Here is a 26,468-nt window from a genome sequence, read left to right on the forward strand (position 1 = left end):
TTATGTTTCTTGTTCGTATTCGTGCGACCATTGAACCGCGCTTTGAGTTTGTTCAGCATCTGTGCACACACAAGATAGATGCAATTTCAATTTTAAAACACCAACCCTCATTATTCCATATTTTTATGAGTCCATCACCATTTATATTCCAAATACTATAAATCTTTAACACAAACTATATTGATTCCAAATTCTATAATTCCACTTATATTCCAAATACTATAAATCCTTAACACAAACTATATTAATTCCAAATTCTATAATTCCATTTATATTCCAAATACTATAAATCCTTAACACAAACTATATTAACTCCAAATTTTATAATTCCACAAACACAAATTAAATCGTCATCTATGTATATAGAACATATTAGAAATCAAAAAAATATACCTCGTAACAACTCAATTTAATCACTTCAACATTCCATAAAAATCACTACAAAATCAATTACTTTTAACCCCATTTACATACATATAAATTAGCTATTATACATATGTAACACACAAAATTCACGTAACCACAATTTATCACATAACCACAAGAAATGTAAAAACACATATTAATCCAAATTTATGAAAAAACACATAAATTAGCTCATCTTAAAACCCAATTTCATATTTAACCAAATCTACATACAATATACATATTCAAATCTGTTCACATACAATATCATATTCATAATTGTTTGTCAATACCCAATTTTCTAAAACGTAATTTTAACAAACTAAAATCATAAATAAATTAAAACCTAATTTTAACAAACTAAAACCCTAAATAAATTATACAAAAGTATAGATAAACAGAAGAGATTAAGAAAACTAACGTACTTCCCATGGAATCTATCTCGTTGCTATTTTCTTTTTTTTTTTCTTCCTTTCCTACTCGTTACTGCGTTTGAGAATCGGAATGAAAGATGGAGGTGATATTTTGATGGCGGTAGAAACAAAGAGGTAGAAAAGAAGAAGACCGAGAAGAAAAGATTAGGGTAAACGTGTAACACATAAAGGACCTAAACAATACTAACCTTAGATGATGAGGTGTGGAAGAGAGCAGTAGGCCTAGAATGAAGCCCGGATCCATAGAAAATAATGTTTGGCACTGGTTGGTAAAGATATCAGCAACATGGTCATTAGAAATGTCAGCAAGTAGGTGAAGAAATCATCAGCAATTCAAATGATGCCTAAACGGGTACAATGATGATGCATTGATGCACAAATATACCATGGTTTGACTGGAAACAAAATTCAAATGTTTGTTGTTCACTTACAAATGATAGAAATGCAGAAAACAAGGCCTAACTAGAATCACATCTTACTCTCAACCACTTTTGCAGCTTCTCAACACAGAATTTGCATTTCCTGACCTTATAATACCACACTAAATCATAAACATAACAAACCTTAGAAAACCCCTTGAGAGCAATTCCGCAACTAAAAATCTTCTTACGCTATCATATGGAGAAAAGAAGGCTGCAGCTATTCAGGGGTGAATCAGTTTTCCAACACCCGTATGTTTTCTTAGTTACAGTGATATTGAGTATTATCTTCATAGACCCATTTCGTATAGGACCATTAGGGGATCACGATTATAAGCCTGTTAAACACGATGTTGCGTCATATAAAAAAGTCATGGAGAACTGGCCTGCAGACAATCGAAGCCGGTTAGGATACGGGAAACTGGAATTTGTAGACCAAGTTTATGGACCTGAGTCTTTAGAGTTTGATGGTTCAGGACGAGGACCTTACACTGGTTTAGCAGACGGTCGTGTTGTTCGATGGATGGGTGATGGTTTTGGATGGGAGACTTTTGCCGTCGTTACACCAAATTGGTGTGTGCCATAAAATCTATCTACGTTAAATCTATGGTTTTTGTTGATATTTTTATAACGCGGCTGACTGTTTTAAATATGAGTTTGACAGGTCTGAGAAGCTTTGCGCAAATGGCAACAAATCAACAACACCAACACAATCAAAGTTTGAACATCGTTGCGGCCGTCCCTTGGGCTTAAGGTTTGATACCAAGACCGGAGATTTATACATTGCGGATGCTTACTACGGACTCTTGGTTGTTGGACCAGAAGGTGGTCTTGCAACTCCTTTGGCAACTCATGATGTAGAAGGAAACCCCATTTTGTTTGCAAATGACTTGGATATCCATTCAAATGGATCTATTTTCTTCACTGATACAAGCAAGAGATACAACAGATTGTAAGTTTCTTTCATTAAGTCATTTCCAAAACAAATAAGCACCCAATAATCTGAGATTAATTAACTTTTTTCTTTTTGGTGTAGGAACCATTTCTTGATCTTGCTGGAAGGAGAAGCAACAGGAAGACTACTTAGATATGACCCTAATACCAAAGAGACTCATGTAGTCAGGGATGGTTTAGCATTTCCTAATGGAGTTCAATTGTCTAAAGATGAATCATTTCTCCTCTTCACTGAGACAACCAATTGTAGGTAATGTAATCTCCCTTTCTCTCTATGACCTAAAATATAAGAGCCAATCCCCTGAACAGCTGAGCTAATCTCGATACATGACCTTACCATTTGATTAACATGTTCATCACAGGGTGATAAAGTACTGGTTGGAAGGTCCTCTAAAGGGAAAGGACTACATTTTTGCAAACTTACCAGGATTTCCCGATAACGTAAGATTAAACGATAAAGGCCAATTTTGGGTTGCAATTGATTGTTGCAGAACCCCGACGCAAGAAGTTTTATCAAATAATCCTTTGATAAGAAGCATCTATTTCCGGTTACCGTTTAAAATGAGCTTTTTGGCGCGGTTGATGGGAATGGACATGTACACAGTAATATCTCTGTTCAATGAGAACGGAGAAATTTTAGAAGTTCTTGAAGATAAAAAGGGTGTAGTTATGAAATTGGTTAGTGAAGTTAGAGAAGTAAATGGAAAGTTGTGGATTGGTACTGTTGTTCATAACCACATTGCAACTCTTCCATACCCTTAACCAGTATTAGCTAGAATGATGAATTTGTAATCCTCTTGTTGTTCTTGATTATGAATTTAATTGGTTTTTGTTGGTTCAATTTAAGGATTTAGATTCAATCTTAAAGGTAAACAACAAGTTCATCAAACAGAAAGTAATGTGTGAAATGATGTAACATTGAACATTTGGCAGGACAGAAATCTAGCCTGAAAGAAACAACCTCTTATTACGACTATGTCTAAGAAAAAACATCTGGTTACAACTTTATGTTTAAGAATTACTGAAACTGTTTGTGCACTTCTGTTTCCTAGTAATCAAAACGTGTTTACTTTCTATGTTATACATAGTGGCAAAAAAGTTATAGCTTTTTGTTACTTCATCTTGGCCTCTGTAAACAGAACATGTTTGTTGACACGAGGATCGTACTTCCTGAATTCAAGCTTTTCTACCATCTTTCGTGGGTTCTTTCGCTTCACGTAAAAGAACCCTGTCCCAGCAGCCGAGACTAGCCTGATGAATACTGAGCCCCCTTTTGCCTTACCCATTCTAACTTACGAATAAACTGATAACAACCAACAAGAAAATTGTAATCAGCAAAAAATCAAAAACCAACAACAACAACAAAAGTAAGCAGATGAATTCGCCTGAATTTGGAAAATACAAAGTTCAGCTGCATAAGTGGAACATGACAGAAAATTGTTCTCTCCTCGTCCCTCCTAATAAACTAATCGAAGGCCATCTCCTAAACTCTAACAAAAAATTGAGCAAGTCGCACTTGACATAAAGTCTACAGGTTGATGCAGGGGAGTTTGATTGTGTTATTCTACTGTTTGAATTTTATGAAACCCATCACAGATTTTAGATGTAGGGAGTGGAATTGGAACAAATATCAATGGCGTGCAATTATGTCTCACACCATGAGTTATCCCAAGTTGACAGATACAATCAGAAGTAAACCTGAAGTATACATAAATATGAAAAAAAATAAAATGCGGATACCAAAATTACAATTAATCTAAAAAGGAGCTCTGCCCTGTCTCCACAGTGATGTAGTAGAGTGCAACATTACCAGGGATCAAAAGATAGGAGCAAAAGACCATTAATCATAAACTGAGCAAGCAGACTAATCGGAACTCTTAAGATATTCTGGGGAGCGCAAGATTATCACAAGGATGTGAATGGGACTACGGAGCCACCCAAACAGGACAGACAGCGTTGGAGGAGGCTCGGCTCTGGGCTACGTTCTGTGGTCGTCAACAGGATAGGGATCATGAGGAATCTCTAACACTAACAACAGAAACCCAAACATTTGAATGCAGGGAAAAACCATTTCGAAAGACCTTTCTAAGTTCATGCAAAATCTATTTCAATTCCAGTCTAGTAAGTTTCAAAGGCAAACCAGGTGGCTGCTGCATTTGCCTAACATCCCAATGCAACATTGTAATTTCGCAAACCTGCTTGTCTTTTGGCATGGCATCTCACATATGATAACAGGAACAACAATATGCATTGGCCTCAGGCCACTAATTTTTTATATCACTAGTGTGCAATTTTGATAAGAAGAGATGAAAAAATAGAAAATCTGAAATTCTTTTATGAACCACAAACCCAAACCCATTGATATGATTATATAACAAAGGCTTCTAATCCCACTATCCTAACAACGTCCCATAAAACAAAAATCACTCACATTGACATTTGCCGTGAACAATTCTACAGTACTTATTCTTCACTTCAAAAATGTGATGAAAACTGGATTGAAGATTACTCTAATGAGTATGCAATACCTGATTCCAACATATTGCAGTCTTATCTAAACAAGATTTAATGGTCAAATGAGGTGACCTACCTAAATTCATCTCTTGAGCTAATCTTAAAGTGATGAAAAAGGTTCCTCCAATGAAATTTCAATGAGACATTTCCAGAAACACACCTAAATCAAAGTTTACTAGAACCCTAGAAATACGATTAGTTTATACAATAGATTCCATTGTTCCGATTCAAGTAAGAAATATAAACCCTAGAAATCAATTAATCGACAAAAAGATTCACACAAAAACAAATTTTTCACTAACACAACAAATTCTAAGTTTCCATTTCATCATCAAATCGACTAAGTTGCAATAGAAAAAAATAATCTTACCTTTATGATTTCGCTGTTGATGCGCAAAGCACTTAACCTCCCGGCGAGTCGGAGAATGGAGTCCTCTTCTTGTTTTCTACGTACAGAACCAAAAGGTAACCCCAAACAAAACTTAAGAAAAGACTATTATAATGACTCTTTTACCCTTAAAAGTTTCATATACACCCGCCTTCGAGGGCGGTTCTCATGGGTTGGCTAAACACCTCATTTGCCGTGCCAGCTGGCCTGACAAACTGGCCGCGTCATTATGGGAAAAAGAATAAACGATCGAGTCTCCACCGAACGGTTGAGACTAGACCACTAGCGGTGGACACTCGACCGCTAGCGGTCCTCATAAAACCAGTCGGTCTTGTAACTGTCGGTTAATGAAGTAAAGGCTATTTCTCCCCACGTCTCCCTATAAATTCACTCCATTCAATTCAATTTAATCACATCTCAGTTTCTCATTAACTATATCATCTAACTCTTTTCTACCTTTAAGTCCTTTGTTTAATTTTTATTTTCAACTCAATGGATTCTTCTAACGAAGAAGTGCGTATTCATATGGGTCGATTTGAAGAACAACAACGAATATTCGTTCAGGCGCTTCCACAAATTGATGATGAGTCAGATGAAAATAAAGAACTAACCAACAATTTGTTGCAGCTATATTCATCAGGGAAAATACCTAGAGATCCAGAGCCAAGAGAAGTGTTCACAAGAAGATATATGTACCGGGGTCGGGATGAATGGCACGAGCAGCTGATGCACGATTATTTTCTTCCCGACTATGTGTTTTCCGATGAAAATTTCCAAGGACGATTCTGCATGCCCCGACATTTGGTGCTAAAGATTATTGGTGAGCTTTGTCAAGTAGAACCTCAATTTAACTATCGGTATGATGCACTAAATACTAGAGGTCATAGCCCTGAACAAAAGGTGACTTCGGCCTTAAGGATTCTAGGATATGGCAGACCTCCAGATTCTAATGATGAGTACCTTCGCATTGACAAAACAACCGCATACAAGTATCTTTCATTGTTTTGTGAAACAATGATTAATCATTTTGGTCCAACCTATTTACGAAAACCAACTGATGCGGATGTTAGAGAAATATTAAAGCAAAATCAGGAAAGGGGATTTCCCGGAATGCTGGGTAGTCTTGACTACATGCATTGGTATGGACCGGATGTCCTACCTATTGGGCCGGTCAGTATAAGGGTCACTATGCAAAACCAACGGTTATCCTTGAGGTTGCTATCACTACACCAAATCAAGGTTTTCCTAACAATATGTTTCCTAACTAATTTTATCTTGGTAACTCAAATGATCTATTATAATTCTAGTAATGCTTATAAAGGGTTACCAAATCAATTAATAGTTAGCATAATTAGAAATTAGAAATGATTTATTAACTAATTTTCTAATAAATCACTGTTACAACTATTCTTACCCAAAAGTAGATGTCTATTAAAATCAACCCCATTTTTGTAACTCTTTCTCATTTTCATTTATAACACACTTATACATATCTAACACAATGATTTATTTTAAACTTTAGAAAATAGAATTTTAAGATTTTATAAATCTTTTATTTGGAACCCAAAAATGGTTCTAAACCCTGGGATGACCTAAACCCGGAACTAATTCTGTCGGTGTGGGAACCAAAAATTGAGTTCCACTTTGAGTCGTTGACATAACCAAACCAAAATCGAGTTACTTAGCAAAAAAAACAGTAAGACACAACAAACTTTCTCTCTTCTTCTGCACTAAATCAAACCCTAGGCTTCTTCCTCGGAATCGAAAGAAAACTCAATCAAATTCGAATAAAACTCCAATTGAGTAAATACCCATCGTATTGGTTTTTCTTGGTTTATTAAACTCGCTAAAATCTGAGGAACTTGAAGAGAAATGATAACGATGAAGGTAATTCTGATCAAATTTCTTTTCTTCAACCCATTCATAAATTCTCTGGTATGATTTCTCGTATCCTTCTTCAATTACTCTTAATGAAGTTTTTCAATTATGAATCTAGGGTTTAAACATTGAGGGATTTTTAAAATTAGGTTTAATTGGGAGTTTATGATTCTTATTTTTTTTAAAAAAAATTCTGTTGGGTGATTATGTTTAAAATTTAGAGGAAAATTGGGATAATTTTATGAAGATTAAATGGGTTTACCTAAATATCAGTTAGGTTAATTTTGTACGAAATTTGTGTTGCTGTGTTTAATGTTAGCTAAAAGATCCATTTTGATCAAGGGTTTTGATTGTTACTTTGAACTATGATATGGGCATTGTAAATTAGGCTTCAAAAAATCCCACATTTTGATCTGAATGGTAGTTTCGAAACCCGTATGAACTTCTATTTTTTGACTTTAAGCCTAAGGAAATCCACTAATGAACAATGTTTGTATTTTATTTCATCGTTGAAAATTTTGGATTAAGTTTGGATGGTGATAAAGCTTCAACCTTTAGAATTTTCTCTAGGTAACCTAGGTTCGAAATAATCAGTTGATGGTGTGTAGATATTGTTTAGACAGATTTTGAGGTGCGATGACAATTGCAGTTGTTGTGGTTAATTACGTTTTGCGGTTTGAGGATTATTCACTTGTATGATGTTATCCAACTATGTGGCTAAATAGAGAAATTACTAGTTTACAATCTCTAAGGTTGTTCAAAGATAAATTTAGACCCACTTCATGTTTACGCAGGATAAGGCGTTATGTATTCACGATATAGAAATATTTGTATGACTATTTTTGCTGTGAAGCAGTGTCACTAAGTAGGATATGCTTTCAAAATGATAGAGGTGTATCTCCATAGAAAGAACAAGAGTTACCTTATGAAGCTATTGGGGCTTGGGCGTTGTAGAGTAATGATATGGAGCCTACCCCTGCTATTACTATATGCATTTCAATATCTAGCCTGTTGATTTTGTATTCAAACAACGACCTCTAAAAGGTCGTATTTCTATTCTTGGTCATTCTAGCAACGTATTTTAGATAATGGTGTGTGCAAGGGATATGTCAATGTCATTTAGGATTATAAGATTGGGATTATTAGTGAAATTGCTTAAATGTTTTCCTTTTGATTTAAATTTCATCGAGGTCTAATTTTAACACGATACATTTCTCTTTTGGCAGGCCAGGTTACTATGAGTATAAAAGGGGTTACGTGCAAGGACCTTGCAGTGCCTATTTTAAAACCTTGGTCAGTATTACCTCTCTCTAATTTTAAAGGAATCCATTTATTTTTTCGAAACACTCCGTTATTTCCAAATACATTAGGTGGTCGTTAGCCTACAAAAAGTAGGTTAGCTTATTCATATCTGGGCTTACTTGTGGGAAGGTATGTATTTCATATTTAATCACTTAGCTTTACATTGAGTGATCATGTCAAAGATACTTCTTAACACACTCAACAAGCAATTAACAAGCAGAAGCCATGAAATAGACTACAATTGTTATATGCCTATATGTCATATCGTGTCAGACATGAGAAATATGGAAACATAGACAACAATTGCTGTTTATTCCATTATCTTCCCGTTCAATAGCTTTTAGGAAGTTTAAATTTTGATTAACAGGTTGACGGCGTTAGTGGGAATCCCACTATGATTGTCGACGAGATAGATTCTCCTCATTAAGTGGTTGCTTCTCCGGTGAGTTTACTTTGTAAGATTTATTGCTTTATGAAGACAGGCTAAACTCCTTAACAGAATTGTTCATCTAGGAGTCTTGGCTTAGGTGTCTACAGTTTGTCAGGTACTCAAGTTACTGTAATGATCCCAAAGAACTGAGTTTTCGCCTCAGCAGCGCAATGTGTCTGTTATTCAGCTGCTTGGTTCTGATAATGTAAAAATTCACCTCATCAACCCAATGTGTCAGTCATTCAGCTGCTTTGTTTTGATAATGTAAGAATTTCTTGTTGCAGGAAGATACTGTACTTTCCTTGGAATCCTAAGAGGTTAGTGTAGAATCCAAATTGTGTGCCCCCTTGTTGCGCAACAGTTCTGTTTTATTTGCAATCTTGTTTTCTTACTTATTCATTTGGAGATGATAATGTGTGACTGAGATTCATATGGGTGGTGGCTCAGAGTGCCGGGAGAAGTGTACAAGTCTTGGAGAACTATTTGATTCTGAACCAGATGCGCAAAAACGACATGCGAAGTACAAGGTTTGGCTGAACAGAAATTGTATCCTACTTCAGAAGCACCTGTTATGTACCTGTCCAAGGTCGAACTTACCACTACACCTTCGACTAGCTAGTTTTGAGTTTTGTTTGTTGAAACAACTATAACCAGTTTATACATTCAAACAAAGTTCAGTAAATAAATTTTGTGTAAAGGTAACCCCATGTTTGATTTTGGTTAAATAGATAGTCAAGGGCTTTAAGTCTATTTTAAGCTTGGCTTTGTTTTTGTTTTCCTGCAAGTCTGGTGGCTTTGGTAGGACGATTAGTTCAACGGGACCCTAAACCTATGGATATTATTCATAATATCCTTATTGACATCTTCCACTAAGTCGGATAATGATAATTATTGAATTCATTTATCATTTTTTGATCCATTCTTATGTTCGGATTTTATGTTTATCCAAAGGTCCTACTGGATATTTATCATTGATATTATTTGAGAATGTTTCGAATCGATTAAAAGAGAGATATAGAGAAATTAGCCTTTGAGTGATTAAATGTGTCTGCAGTTGACAAACTCGGAAGATAATCGTATAATTCTTTAAAGTATATGTGTTTGAATACTATTGAATCTGTGGTGCAATGGTAGCACGTCTGACATCAAGGTAGAAAATGCGTGTTCGATTCACGCCAGTTTCACTCATTGTAATGCTTTACAATGATTATTTAAATGTGCAAAATTGTGGGTGAAGGTTCATATGGAATGGTGACGTGTTTCAGTAATTCAAAATAACTTTCTCGTCGGATAGTGTGGCAATCGGTTAATTGGATAAGAGATTTTGTTTTTGAACTAATATGTAATAATTTCGTAATTGTGTATAGTGCATTGATATCTATTTTTTCAATCTTGTTTAAAATTTTCCAATTTCTTTGAATTATTCGTAAGAGTTTCATAATTGTATGCAAGCGGGATGAAGGTTGATACGCATCTCTATTACTTTTGTTGTTATACCGAATTTGAAGTTCGAATCGACACTGAGGTTCATATTTATTGATTTCGATTATGTATCCTACTAAGTTTGAAGTCAGAACCCTCCCGGAGCTTCGTGGTTCATAGTTTGTTTACCGTTATACCACATTTGAAGTTGGAATCGACATTGAGATTCATATTTATCTATTTCGATGATGTATCATGCTAAGTTCGAAGTTGTAACCCTCCTGAAGTTTCTTGGTTCATAGTTTAAAGTCGGAACCCTCCCGGAGCTTCATATTTATCGATTTCGATGATGTATCATATACTAAAGCTACTTCATGAAATGTATGACTAGTCGAAATTATTTCATGACCTATGTGACTCATCTAAATTCCAACCGGAAGCACAAAGAGAAAGAACAAAAGCACAAAGAAAACACACTTCCCCTGATGCAATTGCAGTCATTGATTTCATTTTTATTCATCAGTTTTGTAATTTGATTTCTTGGGATTTTGGATTTTTGTAGGCCAGGAATGCTAAAAAGGAAAAATTGTGACCAATGTTCAAATGAATTAGGAGGAGATGGAATCTGCAAAATTTTATTTTCCAACTAAAAAGGTTTGATTGTAGTTTTGATTTAATTACAGTTTTCGTCTTCTTAATATGCACTTTATTAATTGAGGTTAAAATTATTGTATTTGTTTAAGTTCAGGAAGAGGAGAAGCTTAGGCCTGATTTACTAGTTACTAATCTTCAAAGAAGAACAAAAGAGAGTAAGTATTCAGGCAATCTTATCTTGTTTTTTGTTTTTCAAACTCTTATACTGATACTTGTTTTGCTTTGGTTTCGTGGTTTTAGTTGTTGGGTACTTTCCAATTTTAAGGGTGGAGGAAGGAGGGACTGCCAAGAAAGGATTATGTTGAGCAACTTCAGTTGGATTTGAGTTCTTACTACGGTTTGAATGAGTTCCTGATTGGTATTATTGTTGAAGCAATGAAAATTCGTGGATAACTGCTCATTGTGAGTTTGTAAATACCTCTCATTTTCTTTTCATTGCTCCATGTTTTTCATCTTTCAACAGTTAGCACAATTTTTTTACATTATGAGGTCTGTTTATCTGTTTAAGGACAATTACCCTAAAGGTACCTACATATTTCACTTGCGTACTGATCGAAATTCTAAAACATACTATGATAAGATGATTTGGTATATGAAGTGTGTCTATTTTATATTGTCAAGTGCTTCAGTTGAACAAGCTAGTCATTCTAACAGCACTATCTCTTGTGTGATGCATATTCTTTTCAGTGTCATTGTTATGATGATATTGAAGCTTTTTGGGTAGTGGAAAAAAGTGGATTGCTTGATTGGACTATTGATCGGTTTCACCTCTGTGATTTTCCTATCTACAATGTTCTTAAGGAAATAAAGAAAGTCTAGGAAGAGCAACAGGTAAAACATCAATTCTTGTTTTGTTTGCATCGTTCAAATTGTGGAGTTTCGTAGTGCGTAGAATATGGTATTGATTATGTTTCTTGTTGATTTTTCAGTTGATTAAGGAGGTGACCACTAGAAGATCTAAGAAGTATGGTTTGATTTTGAACTACTTTTTATTTTCATGTTATTCTTGTAGGTGATTTCTTATAGGTGTTGTGCAGGGAATTATGAACTAATCTACCAGACTGTTGTGCAGGGAATTATGAAGCGTAGGACGAAATATCTCGGGGAATGATAACTGGTGTCAACTTAAGTATGGAGAACTCACAGTTCCTACTATTACTACCATTGTGCCAAATTTACTAGCTAAGGTTTGAGTTCTTTTTTTCAGCTTCAATTATGAAAGAGATATCTCTGGTAGGGTAGGACTGATGTTGATTGTTACGTCATTTTTGTAGTTTATGGGGATATTTAATTATCACATTGTATCACCTTAGATTTCTGTGTAGTTTGGAGGGAGAAAAACTTCTTAAATCCGGCATCTGGTAAGAGGCGCTCTAACTGTAGAAATGAGGTCTATCACAGGCAAATAGGTCCTGCAATGTTCCAACAGATGACAGAGCAGGTATGCATTTTCAGATATTTCAAAAATTCAAATTATGAAACTTAATTAGAGCCATGCTGGAATGCTGCACAAAATCACCCATATGATAAGATCACTGTTTTGCATTTTGAGAGCGTTAATTCTCAAGCACCAAAATATTAGCTTTTTTAGTGCTTGGACACTGTTCTCTACAGGTTACTGAGAGTAAGAGACTGGTTATACACCTCTGAACATTTTTCTTCTAATATGCACTTTTCAGGTTTGTGAGCAATGTCCAATTATCAAATATGAAAGAGAGGGGTACTTCATCACTGTTGATATCGAGAAAGGGATGCAAGATGGACAAGTAAGCTTAAGCCTTTTTTATGTATTAAATAAATAAAAGAACAAGTTCTCTCAACTAAACGCTTTATCTGATTACCTGAAGAGCAATCTGAAAATATGAGGCATGTAGTTAGTATAGCACATTGACTGCTTGTTGGATCGTTTTATGTGCTCTTCCCATTTTATTCCTTCTGCTAATAAAATGGTCTTGTTGGTGACCTGATGTGAAGTAGTTCGCTTCTGACAATGAATCCACTTCTGACATTTCTTTCTCCTCGGCGAGAGACCAATGGGGTTCAGACTAAACATCTTTGTATCTCTAATGTAAATCAGGGGATAAATTAGAAATCTGGTGTGAATGACGGAACAAATAATTCGTGCTCCAAATTCTAAAACCGCATATACGCTCATCTAAATTATTCCTCACCTATATGAACTTTTCCTTTACTTGATTATATGTTTGCGATTTTGCTGTTAGAATAATCTTTTGTCTTATATTGTCTAGACTCTAGCTACTTCATAACCTCTAGGATTCTTGCAGGTGATTTCTTGTTATTTTCATGTTATTCTTGTAGGTGATTTCTTGTAGGTGTCGTGCAGGGAATTATGAACTAATCTACCAGACTGTTGTGCAGGGAATTCTGAAGCGTAGGATGAAATATCTCGGGGAATGATAACTGGTCTCAACTCAAGTAAGGAGAACTCACAGTTCCTACTATTACTACCATTGTGCCATATTTACTAGCTAAGGTTTGAGTTCTTTTTTCAGATTCAATTATGAAATAGATATCTCTGGTATTCTTCAGTTGAACAACCTAGTCGTTCCAACATCAATATCACTTGTGTTTCGGACTAAAAAATCGAATTATAATGCCACAATATATTTTTTTTGCTCTTTTTACATGTTCTGCAACAAGTTATGGCGGTGCAGCAACAAAACCAACATCCTTCCAATAACAATCCAGTCCCAGATGTTGAGATTCTGAACACATGCTGCTTTTATTTTGAGGATAAACCACTTTTTGTACTCTGTAGTCTTTAATTTGCGACATTTTGCATCTCTTCTCCTCTCCGATGTAAATTTAAGCAAGTGTCCTCCTTGATTGTGATTAAATATAATATATATAGATTTTTCTTGTGTTCAATCACTTTGCCTTGGTGACTTCAATTATTCATGGATAGCTGGTTAAAGAGTGTATGGATTTAGAAAAAAATTCAGGCTACGGTAGTGACCGGGAAAGTTCAGTTTCAGGTCACCGGAAACTCTCTGGTGACCGAGATTTTTTAATTCAGGGCACCTGGAAAAGACACATGTCGTTTATTAACTGGTCATTTTAGTAGTTATATAGATAATTAGCAATGGTTATAACACACACTCTACGTTACAAACTAAATATGAAGGTGTAATAGGTAAGTAGTTAGGATAAATATTGTAATGAAGCAAAGGCGCGCAAATGGAGTTTAAAGAAGATGAGAAGATGCAAGGTACGTCTCAACTATCCAAGTTCACAACTAAACAAACCTTTAAAATCATTACACATAGCCCACAAGATTATACATAATTATTATACATAGCCCACAATATTAAGATGATCATTAAATCCTTAAATCAAAATAATAAAATAAATTATTAACTAATTTTTCCTAATTAAGTTTATGTAAGATATTTGACATGATTAATATTTTTGAAGAATAATCAATATCCTCAATCAATTTTGGTGCACTCATGATTGAGAAAAAGATCATCTTAGAGAATTTTTTTTATAGATTGTGTTCATGGAGTTTTAAGAGAATGGTCATAGGAAAAGAATCAAACCCTAAGTTAATTTCGTTTTGATTGATCTTGTTGTGGAAATTTTTGAATGGAAGAATTAGAATATACACTCCTATTGATGTTAATATTTTATCATGATTAAAGAAATAGAATATCATTTTAGAGAGAATTAAGAATTGGGATTAATTTTGTTTTGGAAGAAAAGTAAGAATTAGGGGTTATAATTATTATAAATAAAAGAACACCTATAATTAATTGAAATATGATGAAGTTTGATTAGAAGAAAGTTAGAGTTTATTTTGATTTTGATTAAGAAGAAGAATTTTAAATAATTGTTAGTATAAATTAAGACAGGTTTGGATTTTTCTTTTAACTTAAATTTTTTGGGTTATGATTAATAAATGTGTGGACAATATCTGAGAGAAGCCTTACACAAAATCAATGGAAATGAACGGTTAAAGCATTGAGAAAGAATGGACGGAAATCCATATCATCAGTTTTTGAATATAGAAATACCTCGAGAACGTGGAATTAATCTTGTTTATGATCTCGTTTTTTGTCCAAATACTTAGATTATTACACAAGCTCTTGCAACCATCTCATTGGAACATGTTTGCCGAGCTAGTTGTCGGTTTGAAAAGTTATACCGTAGTTAATAAAGAATTCTGAGATATCCCACCGACCTAAAGATAAGTATCATCAGTTCATCACCCTCCCATATGCCTATCACTCTATCAGAATCAAGAAAGATCATGTTTCAGAATCATTTATACGCGTAACAACCAATTTAAACAGAATAATCTATAAAAAAAAAGATGATTAAGTACGTTTACTCAATTGCAGTCATCCCAAGTGAATGATGAAGAATAGTGGAGAAGCCTTTATAAGAAAAGATCATGTTTCTGTCATCACCCACCATCAGTATTAAGACACACTCCTGAGACCATCTCACATAGTCTCCATCTCCAATGGAATCTATTTGGTTCATAATCATAATTACACTCTCTTTTTGTGCAACATTAAAAGCTCTACTCAATCTTCTTCATCAAACCCCTACTAAAAAATATCCGCCTGGTCCTGTTTCAATCCCAATCCTAACAAGTTTGAAATGGCTTAGAAAATCATCTGCAGAGTTAGAACCATCTCTTAGAAATCTCAAAACAAAGTATGGACCAATCATAACTCTATCAATTGGTCATAGTAAATCAATTTTCATTACAACTTCAAGTTTAGCTCATCAAGCTTTGATTCAAAAAGGGGCAATATTTGCTGATCGTCCACCGGCACCAGCAATATCTAAAATTCTTTCAAGTGATCAACATAATATTAGCGGAGCTTCTTATGGTCCGTTATGGAGATTACTTAGGAAAAATCTCACTCTTCAGATTCTACATCCATCGAAGATCAAATCGTTTTCACCGGCTCGAAAATGGGTTTTGAATATAATCAAGGAAAGTATAAACAAAGAATCGATATCAGGGGAAACCCCTGTTCTTGTTGTTCATCATTTTCAATTTGGTATGTTTTGTTTACTTGTTTTTATGTGTTTTGGTGAAAAACTTGATGAGAAAAAAATTAGAGAAATTGAATCAGTTCAAAGAAATTTAGTATTGCGGTTTAGTAGCTATCAGATTCTAAATTTTTTTCCAAGATTGAGTAAAATAGTTTTCAAGAAAAAATGGGATGAGTTTTATGAGTTGAGAAGTGATCAAAAAAAGGTACTAGTTCCTTTAATTAGATCAAGAAAAGAAGAACAGATGAAGAAAATTAGTGAAGAAAATCATGATGAGAAATCTTTAGGGTTATGTTATGTGGATTCATTATTAAATCTTGAATTACCAGATGGAGAAGGTAGAACAAGAAAATTGACTGAGAATGAAATGGTTAGTTTATGTTCTGAGTTTCTCAATGGAGGTACTGATACTACATCAACAACTTTACAGTGGGTTATGGCTAATCTAGTGAAATATCAAGAGATTCAATCAAAATTATTTGATGAAATCAAAAATCTTGAGCAATCAAGATCAGAAGATTATAATGATGGTGAGATACAAGAAGAAGACTTAAAGAAACTGCCATATTTGAGATCTGTAATTCTGGAGGGACTAAGAAGACATCCACCAGGTCATTTTGTTCTAGCTCATGCAGTTACTCAAGATGTAGTGTTAGATGGATATGTCATACCAAAAGAAGCTACAGTGAATGTCATGATAGCAGATATTGGGTTGGATCCAAAAGTATGGGTAGATCCAATGGCGTTTAAACCTGAGAGGTTTTTGAATGAAGATGATGGTAGTGTGAATGAAGAATTAGCAGATGTAACAGGGAACAAAGAGGTTAAGATGATACCGTTTGGAGCTGGTAGAAGAATGTGTCCTGCTTATGGTTTGGCAATGCTTCATCTTGAGTATTTTGTTGCTAATTTTATCAAGGAATTCAAGTGGACTGCTAAGGTTGGAGATGAGATTGATTTGTCAGAGAAACAAGAGTTTACTAATGTAATGAAAAATCCATTGTGGGCCCATGTTTCTCCAAGGCAACAAGAAGATTAGTCAAATAAGTTTTTCATTTTAGAGTTCTTGTTTACATCACGGGATCATTTTAGTTTTTGATTGAAAATTTGGTCATTTCGTACAGGGCCGTCTCTGAAGTTTCGACCACCTTGTGACCAAGAGATCGAAACTCCTTTCTATCCAAAAAAAAAAAAAAAAAGTTCACACATAGATAGAATGTATTTAATAGTATTGAAACGAAATAATTTGTGTCACAATTTAAGAAGAACACATGATAAAAATTGTCAGGAACTTGGGAACTTTCCATCAAAAATGAAAACAAACACATAACTACTTGGAAATAAACTACGCTGATTAACAAAATGAAACAGAAATAAAATTTGAGGACTAAACTGCATCCAAAAACAGACTAAAACAAATAGTTATCGGCCAAATACTCTTTCACTTCAAAATTTGCGATGTTGTTTTCCCGCTCTAGGTAGCTCTTGATATACCTGCAGTAAGAGAAGAAAAGAGCTCAAACAAGGAAACTAAAACGAAAAATGTTGCAGTCGACAAGTAATTAATAATTTAGTACATACTAAATTGCAAGTAGATGATTGACCAACTCCAATCAAACATTTTATTTTAGCATATATATTTCATGATCCAAGAATATTAATTTAATAACTATTGTCTTCACAAATATATATATGAAATCTAAGAGTGATTTCATCTACTGTATAAAAGAAATAAGTACTGTATGCACTAAAACCAAGTCTCAAAATCAAATCAAATAAGTATAGATGATAGATCACAATTAAAATTGAAGAACTAACTTGTTAAATTATGAACAAGGGGAAGCGTGACTAACCTGTTGGACATAATTTTTTCTTGTCTCTTTGGTTTCAATCTTATTTTGAGATGTCTGTCAATTGCCTTGTAGGATTTTCGTTAGATTTAAGAGAACTTGAGAAGTTAAATTATCCAATGGGCTTTTTTAAGTTCCATTCCAACCAAAAATTATTGTGAATCAGTTGGGCCCAATACTGAACACCGCATAAAAATACGCCTACATGAATGGGACGCCTTGTGCAAGAGCACACCTTGCACTCCTTCAAAACCAGCCTGATGTCGTACCTGAATCGTAGTTCTTTCTGTCATTATATATATATATATATTTATTTATTTTTTGGACAATCAACATATTTCAATTCATTCAAATCAAAACAGTGATTAGACGTTCGCTTACAAAAATAACAAAAACATCAAAATACAAGATAATCAAGACCCTAAAACAAATAAGGACATCAATTCCAAGTAGAACGCGAAGACAAAGAGCAATAAACTGCAAAGATATTCAATTTCTTCTATGTATAAGAGAGAGATGGTGGTATATCCGGAAATGATTTCCGACCATTTAATCAGATTGTAGTCTTCTTCGATAAGAGATGCTCCTAAAACAAATGAGTAATTTTCCCATGAATTTTTCGATCCACACAAACACGGATGCTGATTAAAAGTGATGTGGTGATGAATCGTTGATGTTTTTGAATTGAAATAAGCAAGCCACAAACCAGCCACTAAATTTTGAAAAACTCGTCCCAAAACGACGAAGAAATATGTCAAAAGACACCATAAACGATGTAAAAACATCTTATTTATTATTTACTACCAAAAACCTTGAAAGAAAAAAGAATTCTTGCTCACATTTGGTCCTTATCTCAAAGGGTTTTTTTTTCCTTTGGAAAAAGAATTCTTTCTGTCATTATTAAGTTTGACATATCTGGATTTTCATCCTCAAACTTTTCACCTGCTAAAATAAATTAATGCACATGAAAGGGAGGTTTAAGTGAGCAAAACTTTTAACTATGAAAAATAAGGCATACACGCAGCCACAGGTTTTAGTCCTCTAGGTCCAAAAGATTCACATTCAGGTTGCCAGGTATAGGCCTATCAATATATATCCGATATCCGGAATCCGTTTCCGAGTATTCGACATCCTATAGAATTTTATCCGTTTTATCGGATATCGGATATTCTATCGGATATTTCTTACTTAATATATCGGAATCGGATTAGGCTCCATCCGAATTGTTAATATCCGATATCCGTTAGAACATGGATTTATTTGTGATTTACCTTAACCATATTTGTGATTTACCCTAATATCCGATATTCGTTAAAAATATCTGATATGAAATGTTTGAGAAATTGAACTTAAATTTCAATTATGAACATGTTTTAAAGGGTTTTTAACTTTTTTTGCCAGAACTGAATATTATCGGGTAAATATCCGATATCCGATAGCTTAGCCACTTCCTGATGCAGATTACATGGGGCCTACTTGTTATCGGGCAAAATCTGGCATCGTCAAACCCATCAAAAAGTTGTGTTTAACTGCATCTAAGCACCCACTTCCTGATGCAGATTACATGGGGCCTACTTGTTACAACATAGCTTCCAAGAATCCAAAGTGGAAAGCATGAATGGATGTTCAAATAAATGCTCTAATTCGCAATGGTACGTACTCTCTGGTCAAATACGAGAAGGGCATGAATGTGTAGAATCCTGATGGCAATATAAAAAAGTATAAAGCACGCTTGGTGGAAAAAGGCTTTAAGCAGCAAGAGGGTTTGGACTATGGAGAGACTTTTAGTCCTGTTATTAAACCTTGTACAATACGGCTTGGGTTGTCAATTGCCGTGATGAATCAATGGAAGATAAAACATCTTGATGTGGAGGATGCCTATTTGCATGGTCAGCTAGAACAGGATGTCTATATGCAACATCCAACTGGTTATGTTGATCCGAACTACCCTAATCATGTCTGAAAATTACATAAATCACTCTATGGACTTAAACAGGTGTCGCGGGACTGGTTTTCAAAGCTCAGTAACTACTTGCAAAAGCTAGGGTTCAGGGGTTCAATTGCGGATAACTCATTGTTTATCTTACTGACCTCATATTCCATCACTACTGTTCTAGTTTATGTTGATAACATTATTGTCACAGGGTCACAACCATCTCAGATTCAAATACTCATTGCAGATCTTGGTGCTGCTTTTGCCTTGAAAGATATGGGAGATTTGAGCTTCTTCTTGGGTGTCGAAGTCCTTAGGCATGACAATGAGCTGGTACTTACTCAAAGAAAGTATGTTACTGTTCTTCTAAAGCGCACGAAGCTGGATGGTGTTAAACCTGTTTGCACTTCGTTAGCTCTTAATGTGAAAATACACAAGCATGGTACTCAAAAATTCGAAGATACTACATTGTATTGTAGTGTGGTTGGTGCACTTCAATACCTACATCTCACAAGGCCATATATCTCCGTCGCTGTGAATAAGGTATGTCAGTACATGCATGATCCATTTGTTGAAGAGGATTCTGCGATATCTCAAGAGTACTGTTGATTATGGATTACATCTGAAAAGTTCCAACGATGTTTCTCTCCAAGCGTACTCAGATGCAGAGGCGCTCTACTAGTGGCTACTGCATATATTTTGGTGTAAACTTGATATCTTGGAGTGTAAGAAAACAAAAGATGGTTTCAAATTCAAGCACTGAGGCTGAGTATAGAGGAGTGGCTATTGCAACTTCAGAGATAATATGGATTCAGTCTTTACTAAAGGAGCTCGGGATTCTTCATTCTATACCTATTTTATGGTGTGATAATCTGGGTGCAACATATCTTACTGTGAATTCGGTGTTTCATGCAAGAACAAAGCACATAGAGATCGACTATCACTTTGTCAGGGAACGGGTTGCTAATAAACAACTGCAAGTAAGATTCATTAGCTCCAGAGATCAGCTGACAGATATATTTACGAAAGGCCTTTCTGCGCCAAGGTTTCAGATAATTCGTGGCAAGTTGCACATCCGTCAACTAAAGTACAACTTGAGGGGAGGTGTCAAGGATAATAAGTCATCAGCTAAAGACTCTCGATTGAGTATGTAAGTAAGCCGAATATATTGCTAGAGACCGGATATATTACTAGAGTCTTAAGGCTATTTTTAAGATCTTTTCTGTTAGCTTTTGAATAGGTTGTAAGTCTAACAACCATGGATGTATTTCTCTCTTAATATCGATAAGATCTCGACTCCGCAAGTTAAGTGTGGAAGTCATTCCTCCAAAATATTTTCTAACTCACGAAACTGAATTTCACTGACTCCAAATACTTAAAAGTAATTCTTTTGCGACACCACATTGATTCACCCATCTTACAGGGCGGGTACCAATAGTTTTAGCGGTGGTACCGTTTAGGCGTGTGGTGTGGTCAATAAAAACCGATGGATGACCCATGTAGCAGGGGTGGTTCTGGATAAAATTTGTCAACGTGCATCCTACTTGGATCTGGATAGATGGAGTCTTTGACTGAATTGAGTTTGGAAATCAATCCTGTCTTCCTTAAATCTTGACAAAATCACTTTGCAGTTTCGGATATGTACGAACAAAACTGAGTTCGGTACGTGCACTAATCCACCTGTTAACCTCATCCAACCGGAAAATCTTCACTGTAAAGCATAACATCGACAAAAGCTAAACCATATTACCTGTCGACTTATCATTAACCGAAAAAATTACATTGACTCAACTGCACAATAATTAAGACTCATTTCCCTCTCCACCTGAGAAACCAAGAACTTTTCACTTCTCTCAAATCATGCAAAGATTTCTCTCAATTTCCTCAAAATCAATCAAAAATGTCACAAAATTACACAAATTCTCCACTCCAATCACAGAACCCACAACTTCTTCTGTGGGTTATGGGGTTAAATTTGTATATGGAGGAGTAAGAAATTACAGCAGTGAAGAATCAAATAGAGAATCAATAAATTATGATGTGGTTATAGTAGGAGCAGGACCAGCTGGATTATCAGCTGCAATTAGGTTCAAACAAATGTGTATTGAGAAAGATGTTGATTTATCAGTTTGTGTTGTTGAGAAAGGAGCTGAAGTTGGTGCACATATCTTATCTGGGAATGTTTTTGAACCTAGAGCACTTGATGAACTTATCCCACAATGGAAACAACAACAGGTATGTCATTCTTTGTTCTTCAAATAGTATTGAAAAAGATGTTGATTTATCTATTCCAGATGAAATTACAATCACTGATCCTATGATCTCTATAAAATGTTGTTCAAAGGGCCAGTGGGGGCAGTTGCCCCAAAAGGTCCCCATACTTCCAATCCTTGGCTCCTGGGATTAGGTAAAATCATCAGTATATGAACAACAATCACTGATCCTAGGATCTTTTATAAATTGGTGTTCAAGGGACAGTGGGGGCAAAGTGCCCCCTCTTAGCTTCAATCCTGTCTACTTGGTGACATTGCCTGATAATAAAAATGTTGATGGTTTTAGTCAAGTTTATAGGGCCAAGTTTATGTCTTTAGGACATACATGAGTGAGATTCAGGTATACTTTAATGTACTGTGTTTGGCTTCGAAATAGTCTTGCTAATGTAATGTTTGTTTTTAATGCTTAAATTTGCAGGCCCCAATTACTGTTCCGGTGACTTCTGACAAGTTTTTGTATCTTACAAAGAAACATGCATTTTCACTTCCTTCTCCCTTTGACAACAAAGGGAATTACGTCATAAGGTAGTTGTTATATGGCGTAATTTGGCTAGAAGTTAGCTTGAAAAGAAACTTTTGGTTTTAATATGTAGAAAAAATGTAGTGAAATTTAGTATTTGCAGCGTTGTTTGTGTATTTGGGATTAGAATCACCCTCTTCACATGGAGGTAGTGCAGTATCTGTGACTTTTTGTTATGATATGTCACCACTAGGCTGTATGAGCGAGTTTTTTTTTTTTTATAGTTTTAGACTTTGTGATGCAGTTTGAGTCAGTTAGTACGTTGGATGGGAAGCAAAGCTGAAGAAATGGGAGTTGAAATATACCCAGGATTTGCAGCTACTGAGGTACTTTATTTTTGGTTGACCTGAAGTTATCCGGGATTACATCATTCATAGTGAGTCCTTTTTTATAAGTTTGGTAGCTGCGCAGATTTTATATGATGCCAGTGGAAGTGTTATTGGCATTGGAACTAATGATATGGGAATTGCTAAAGACGGCTCAAAGAAGGAAAACTTTCAGCGTGGTGTGGAATTAAAAGGCAGGCTTTCTTCACTTCTTTCCTAGATGATTCGCGTTAGCAGCTGGTGATTTGTCATCTACTTTTTGTATCTTTCGTTGAATTGGCAATTTATTCTGAATTGAAAACATGTGAAAATAATGATGCAGGACGTATAACGCTTCTTGCTGAAGGATGCCGAGGATCATTATCAGAGGTCTGTTAAAAAAATCGACTTTTGGTGATGCTTATTGGCTCTTATAAATGCCTCCCTCTTTCATTTTCTGGTCAACATCACAGCTGAAGTATTCGAACATTTCTTCATTTTACGAGCAGAAAATAATAAGGGATTACAAACTGAGAGAGAAAGTTCAAGCACAACACCAAACATACGCTCTGGGAATTAAAGAGGTAATTCCAAATCCCATCAATTGAGATGTGTTCTTCAGTCTAGTCTCTTCCTTCTGTTCTTCTGCTAATACTGCATGTATGATGCATCTTCTACAAAAATTGCCCCCAGAGTAGTTTTGACAACTCTTGTCTTGGTTAATATGGTATCCTACCAATATTATTCTGTTTCAAACTTTGTGCGGCACTAGCAACCTTTTGGCTGCAGAGTTATTAGTGCTAAAACATGTACATAATCTAAGTACTGCATATTTCAATGCTTCATGCCCATGCTTCTAAGTTAAGTGAGGAACAAGTATATTTATGTAATTAAAAGTGATCCGACAATAGATGTTCAATCTGTAACAGTATAGATAGCTTTAGACTAATCACATGATTTGAATTTGAACATCCAGGTATGGGAAATTGATGAAATGAAGCATAAACCTGGTGCAGTTCTTCACACATTGGGTTGGCCACTGGATAATAAGACTTATGGGGGATCATTCCTATACCACATGCAAGATAGGCAGGTATTTAAATTTTTCTCTGGTTTTTGTTATCCCTGGACAAGAGACTTCCATTGACACTTTTTTAGAGTTTGCACATATAGACGATCCTATTGAATTTATTCTTTGTTTAGTAATAAATTTCAAAAAGTAAGCTGTTTTCGAGGAACTCAGCGACTTCTGCATGTGGATGTATTTTTATCCTTGCTTTGCAATTTAGGCTATTGAGTTATTGCTTGGTATCGTTTGCAGGTTTCTCTTGGCCTTGTCGTCGCACTGGATTATAAGAACCCTTTCTTAAACCCATACGAGGAGTTCCAGGTAAACTGAGTTCTTATATCATTACCATCTATTTCAACAATCATCATTGTCATGAATCCAACATCTGAAGTTCCCCCCCTACTATTCTTGTAGAAACTCAAACACCATCCTGCTGTCAGACCACTTTTGGAAGGTGGAACAGTTCTCCAATATGGCGCTCGGACATTAAATGAAGGCGGTTTTCAGGTGCATACTCTTTTTCCAACTTGATATAAGTATTTAGTATCTTTTTCTTTTTAATTTCACTGTAAGTTACGTATTAAGGATATGATACTAGTTAAGTTTCAGTCTATTCCACATCCAGTGTTTCCGGGAGGAGCAATTATCGGATGCTCAGCTGGCTTCCTAAATGTGCCAAAAATCAAGGGAACACATACAGCGATGAAATCAGGTAGTAATCATTTTCATTATGATCAAGAATATGATTCCTCCTACTTTATGTGACTCTTTGCAAGACTTAAGTAGACAGAACAATAGAATGCAGCAACTCAATGTCATCCCATCTGATAGGAGGTGGGACCATCGAGTCACCGCATTGTCATCTGGAAAATACTCCTAATTAGGTCACTTCTTGCAGGAATGCTGGCTGCAGAATCTGCTTTCGGGGCATTGCACGAAGGCTCTAATATGGAAACATATTGGGATAACTTAAAGAAGTCGTGGGTCTGGGAAGAACTACGTAAAGCTCGGAATTACCGCCCGGTTAGTGTTGATCTTCACTGTCATCCAATTATTCTCTTAACGATATCATTTTAAATATAAAACTGTGTTTCCTTCTTATTACTTTTTTTTTTCTGAAAATAAATTACTCCTCTTTGTTAGTTCTATTAATGATGAAGATATGAAACGAACAATCCCTTAGTACGTAGGAGTTTTTCCTTCATTTAGTCACCATTTCACAATATTATGCTTCTCTTGCAGGCATTCGAGTATGGATTGGTCCCAGGATTGGCTGTATCTGCAGTAGAACAGTAAAATCTTGCCACATTTTGGGCAAATTTTTCTCCTTGAAAGCTGCACATAATCATGTTTCATTGGATAAGTTGGCTAGCGAGTCTGCTCTAATGGCTAAGTTCTCTCTCTCGCAGCTATATCTTGAACGGAAGATCTCCTGTGACACTGAAGCACGGCAAACCTGACCATGAAGCAACAGAAGTAAGGACTTTTATCCCAAATTTTAGATCTCCACTATGAACTTTGTTTAATTTGCTGGTATAATATTATCTGCATCCAGATACTGACTAGTTTGCTCTTGCATTGCAGCCTGCTAACTTACACACTCCAATTGCATACCCTAAGCCAGATGGTGTGGTGTCTTTTGATGTACCGACTTCTCTATATAGGTAATGTTTACCCACGACACTTTCATCTAGGTGGATCTATCCGTTACATAGAGTTCTTAATTAGAATTTGTGAGTTATATCTCATTTTTGGGGAAGGCAAGGAGATAAATATGCCAAATAAGTGATTCACTAAACTCCTCCAGCAGGGGGGAAATGTTTCATTCTAATTCGTAAATTATATTTTTGTTCTCTTTTTGCTTGTGTAGGAGCAACACGAATCATGAACATGACCAGCCTGCTCATCTTCGTCTACAAGACAAAAATATACCTGAACTTGTAAACCTACCAAAATATGCTGGTCCTGAATCAAGATACTGCCCTGCACGTGTTTACGAGTAAGTCCCATTTTAGTTATGGATTGTGGTTTCAGAAAAGCTGTATCATTAGATTTTGTTGATAATTCTATCATTTATGCCCTCAAATCAAGGTATGTTCCAAACGGGGAAGGTCAGCAAAAGCTCCACATCAACGCTCAAAACTGCCTCCATTGCAAGGTAACTTTTAGAGATGTTGTCATTGTTTTTGAAGTTTATACGTCTTTTTCTGGTTATACATACCTACAACTGAAGTCGTGCATACAGTCTTCTTTATGATCCTTCTCTACCTGTTGTTCTTTAATAACTTCAATTTGTTAACTTTAGTGTTGTTGCCCTCGATTCCAGGCATGTGACATCAAAGATCCTAAGCAGAACATAAAATGGACAGTTCCTGAAGGTGGTGGCGGCCCTGGATATTCAGTCATGTAGATTTCCCTCCCACCCCTATACTTCGCATCGGTTTATCTGTAAATACCCCTTGGTCCCGTGGATGTAATAAGTTATGCGGAAGTAGAATTATAGTACTTTTAGGAAAACTGATGCTGAAATTTCATGACAACTAGTGAAAATCCTAGTTCTTAATTTTTCAAATAATCTCCTCTTTTAATTCTCACATCAAAAGAGGTATAATTCGCTAATCAACGGCTCCTAGCTCCGGTGTGCTTTTGGATCATAAACGTACTCGAAGCATTGCCAATCTTTAATA

General features: G+C 35.4%; 3 protein-coding genes and 1 long non-coding RNA gene across 4 annotated transcripts; all 4 read left to right on the forward strand.

Annotated features, from left to right (window-relative positions):
- Positions 1 to 1,457: 1,457 nt before the first annotated feature.
- LOC113278589 (protein STRICTOSIDINE SYNTHASE-LIKE 13-like) lies at positions 1,458 to 2,974 on the forward strand. Its single transcript, XM_026527395.1, has 4 exons — positions 1,458 to 1,831; positions 1,923 to 2,210; positions 2,295 to 2,462; positions 2,575 to 2,974. Exons 1-4 carry the CDS (start codon positions 1,458 to 1,460, stop codon positions 2,972 to 2,974), a joined length of 1,230 nt encoding a protein of 409 aa, XP_026383180.1.
- Positions 2,975 to 12,174: 9,200 nt separating this feature from the next.
- Positions 12,175 to 13,227, forward strand: LOC113278642. Its single transcript, XR_003325597.1, has 3 exons — positions 12,175 to 12,241; positions 12,480 to 12,566; positions 13,180 to 13,227. It is a non-coding gene; the product is annotated as an uncharacterized LOC113278642 (long non-coding RNA).
- A 1,613-nt stretch (positions 13,228 to 14,840) lies between these two features.
- LOC113284595 (cytochrome P450 89A2-like) lies at positions 14,841 to 17,073 on the forward strand. The gene has a single exon (XM_026534089.1). The coding sequence runs from the start codon at positions 15,287 to 15,289 to the stop codon at positions 16,868 to 16,870; it is 1,584 nt and encodes a 527-aa protein (XP_026389874.1). The 5' UTR covers positions 14,841 to 15,286; the 3' UTR covers positions 16,871 to 17,073.
- Positions 17,074 to 21,403: 4,330 nt separating this feature from the next.
- On the forward strand, positions 21,404 to 26,396 carry LOC113284596 (electron transfer flavoprotein-ubiquinone oxidoreductase, mitochondrial-like). Its single transcript, XM_026534090.1, has 17 exons — positions 21,404 to 21,849; positions 22,306 to 22,412; positions 22,652 to 22,733; positions 22,819 to 22,927; positions 23,056 to 23,102; positions 23,222 to 23,296; positions 23,689 to 23,805; positions 24,034 to 24,102; positions 24,196 to 24,288; positions 24,391 to 24,493; positions 24,680 to 24,804; positions 25,024 to 25,073; positions 25,191 to 25,257; positions 25,366 to 25,445; positions 25,652 to 25,780; positions 25,873 to 25,939; positions 26,108 to 26,396. The coding sequence occupies exons 1-17, from the start codon at positions 21,475 to 21,477 to the stop codon at positions 26,189 to 26,191; spliced, it is 1,779 nt and encodes a 592-aa protein (XP_026389875.1). The 5' UTR covers positions 21,404 to 21,474; the 3' UTR covers positions 26,192 to 26,396.
- Positions 26,397 to 26,468: the final 72 nt, after the last annotated feature.

Source organism: Papaver somniferum, chromosome 5, assembly GCF_003573695.1.
Source record: "Papaver somniferum cultivar HN1 chromosome 5, ASM357369v1, whole genome shotgun sequence".
NCBI lineage: Eukaryota > Viridiplantae > Streptophyta > Magnoliopsida > Ranunculales > Papaveraceae > Papaver > Papaver somniferum.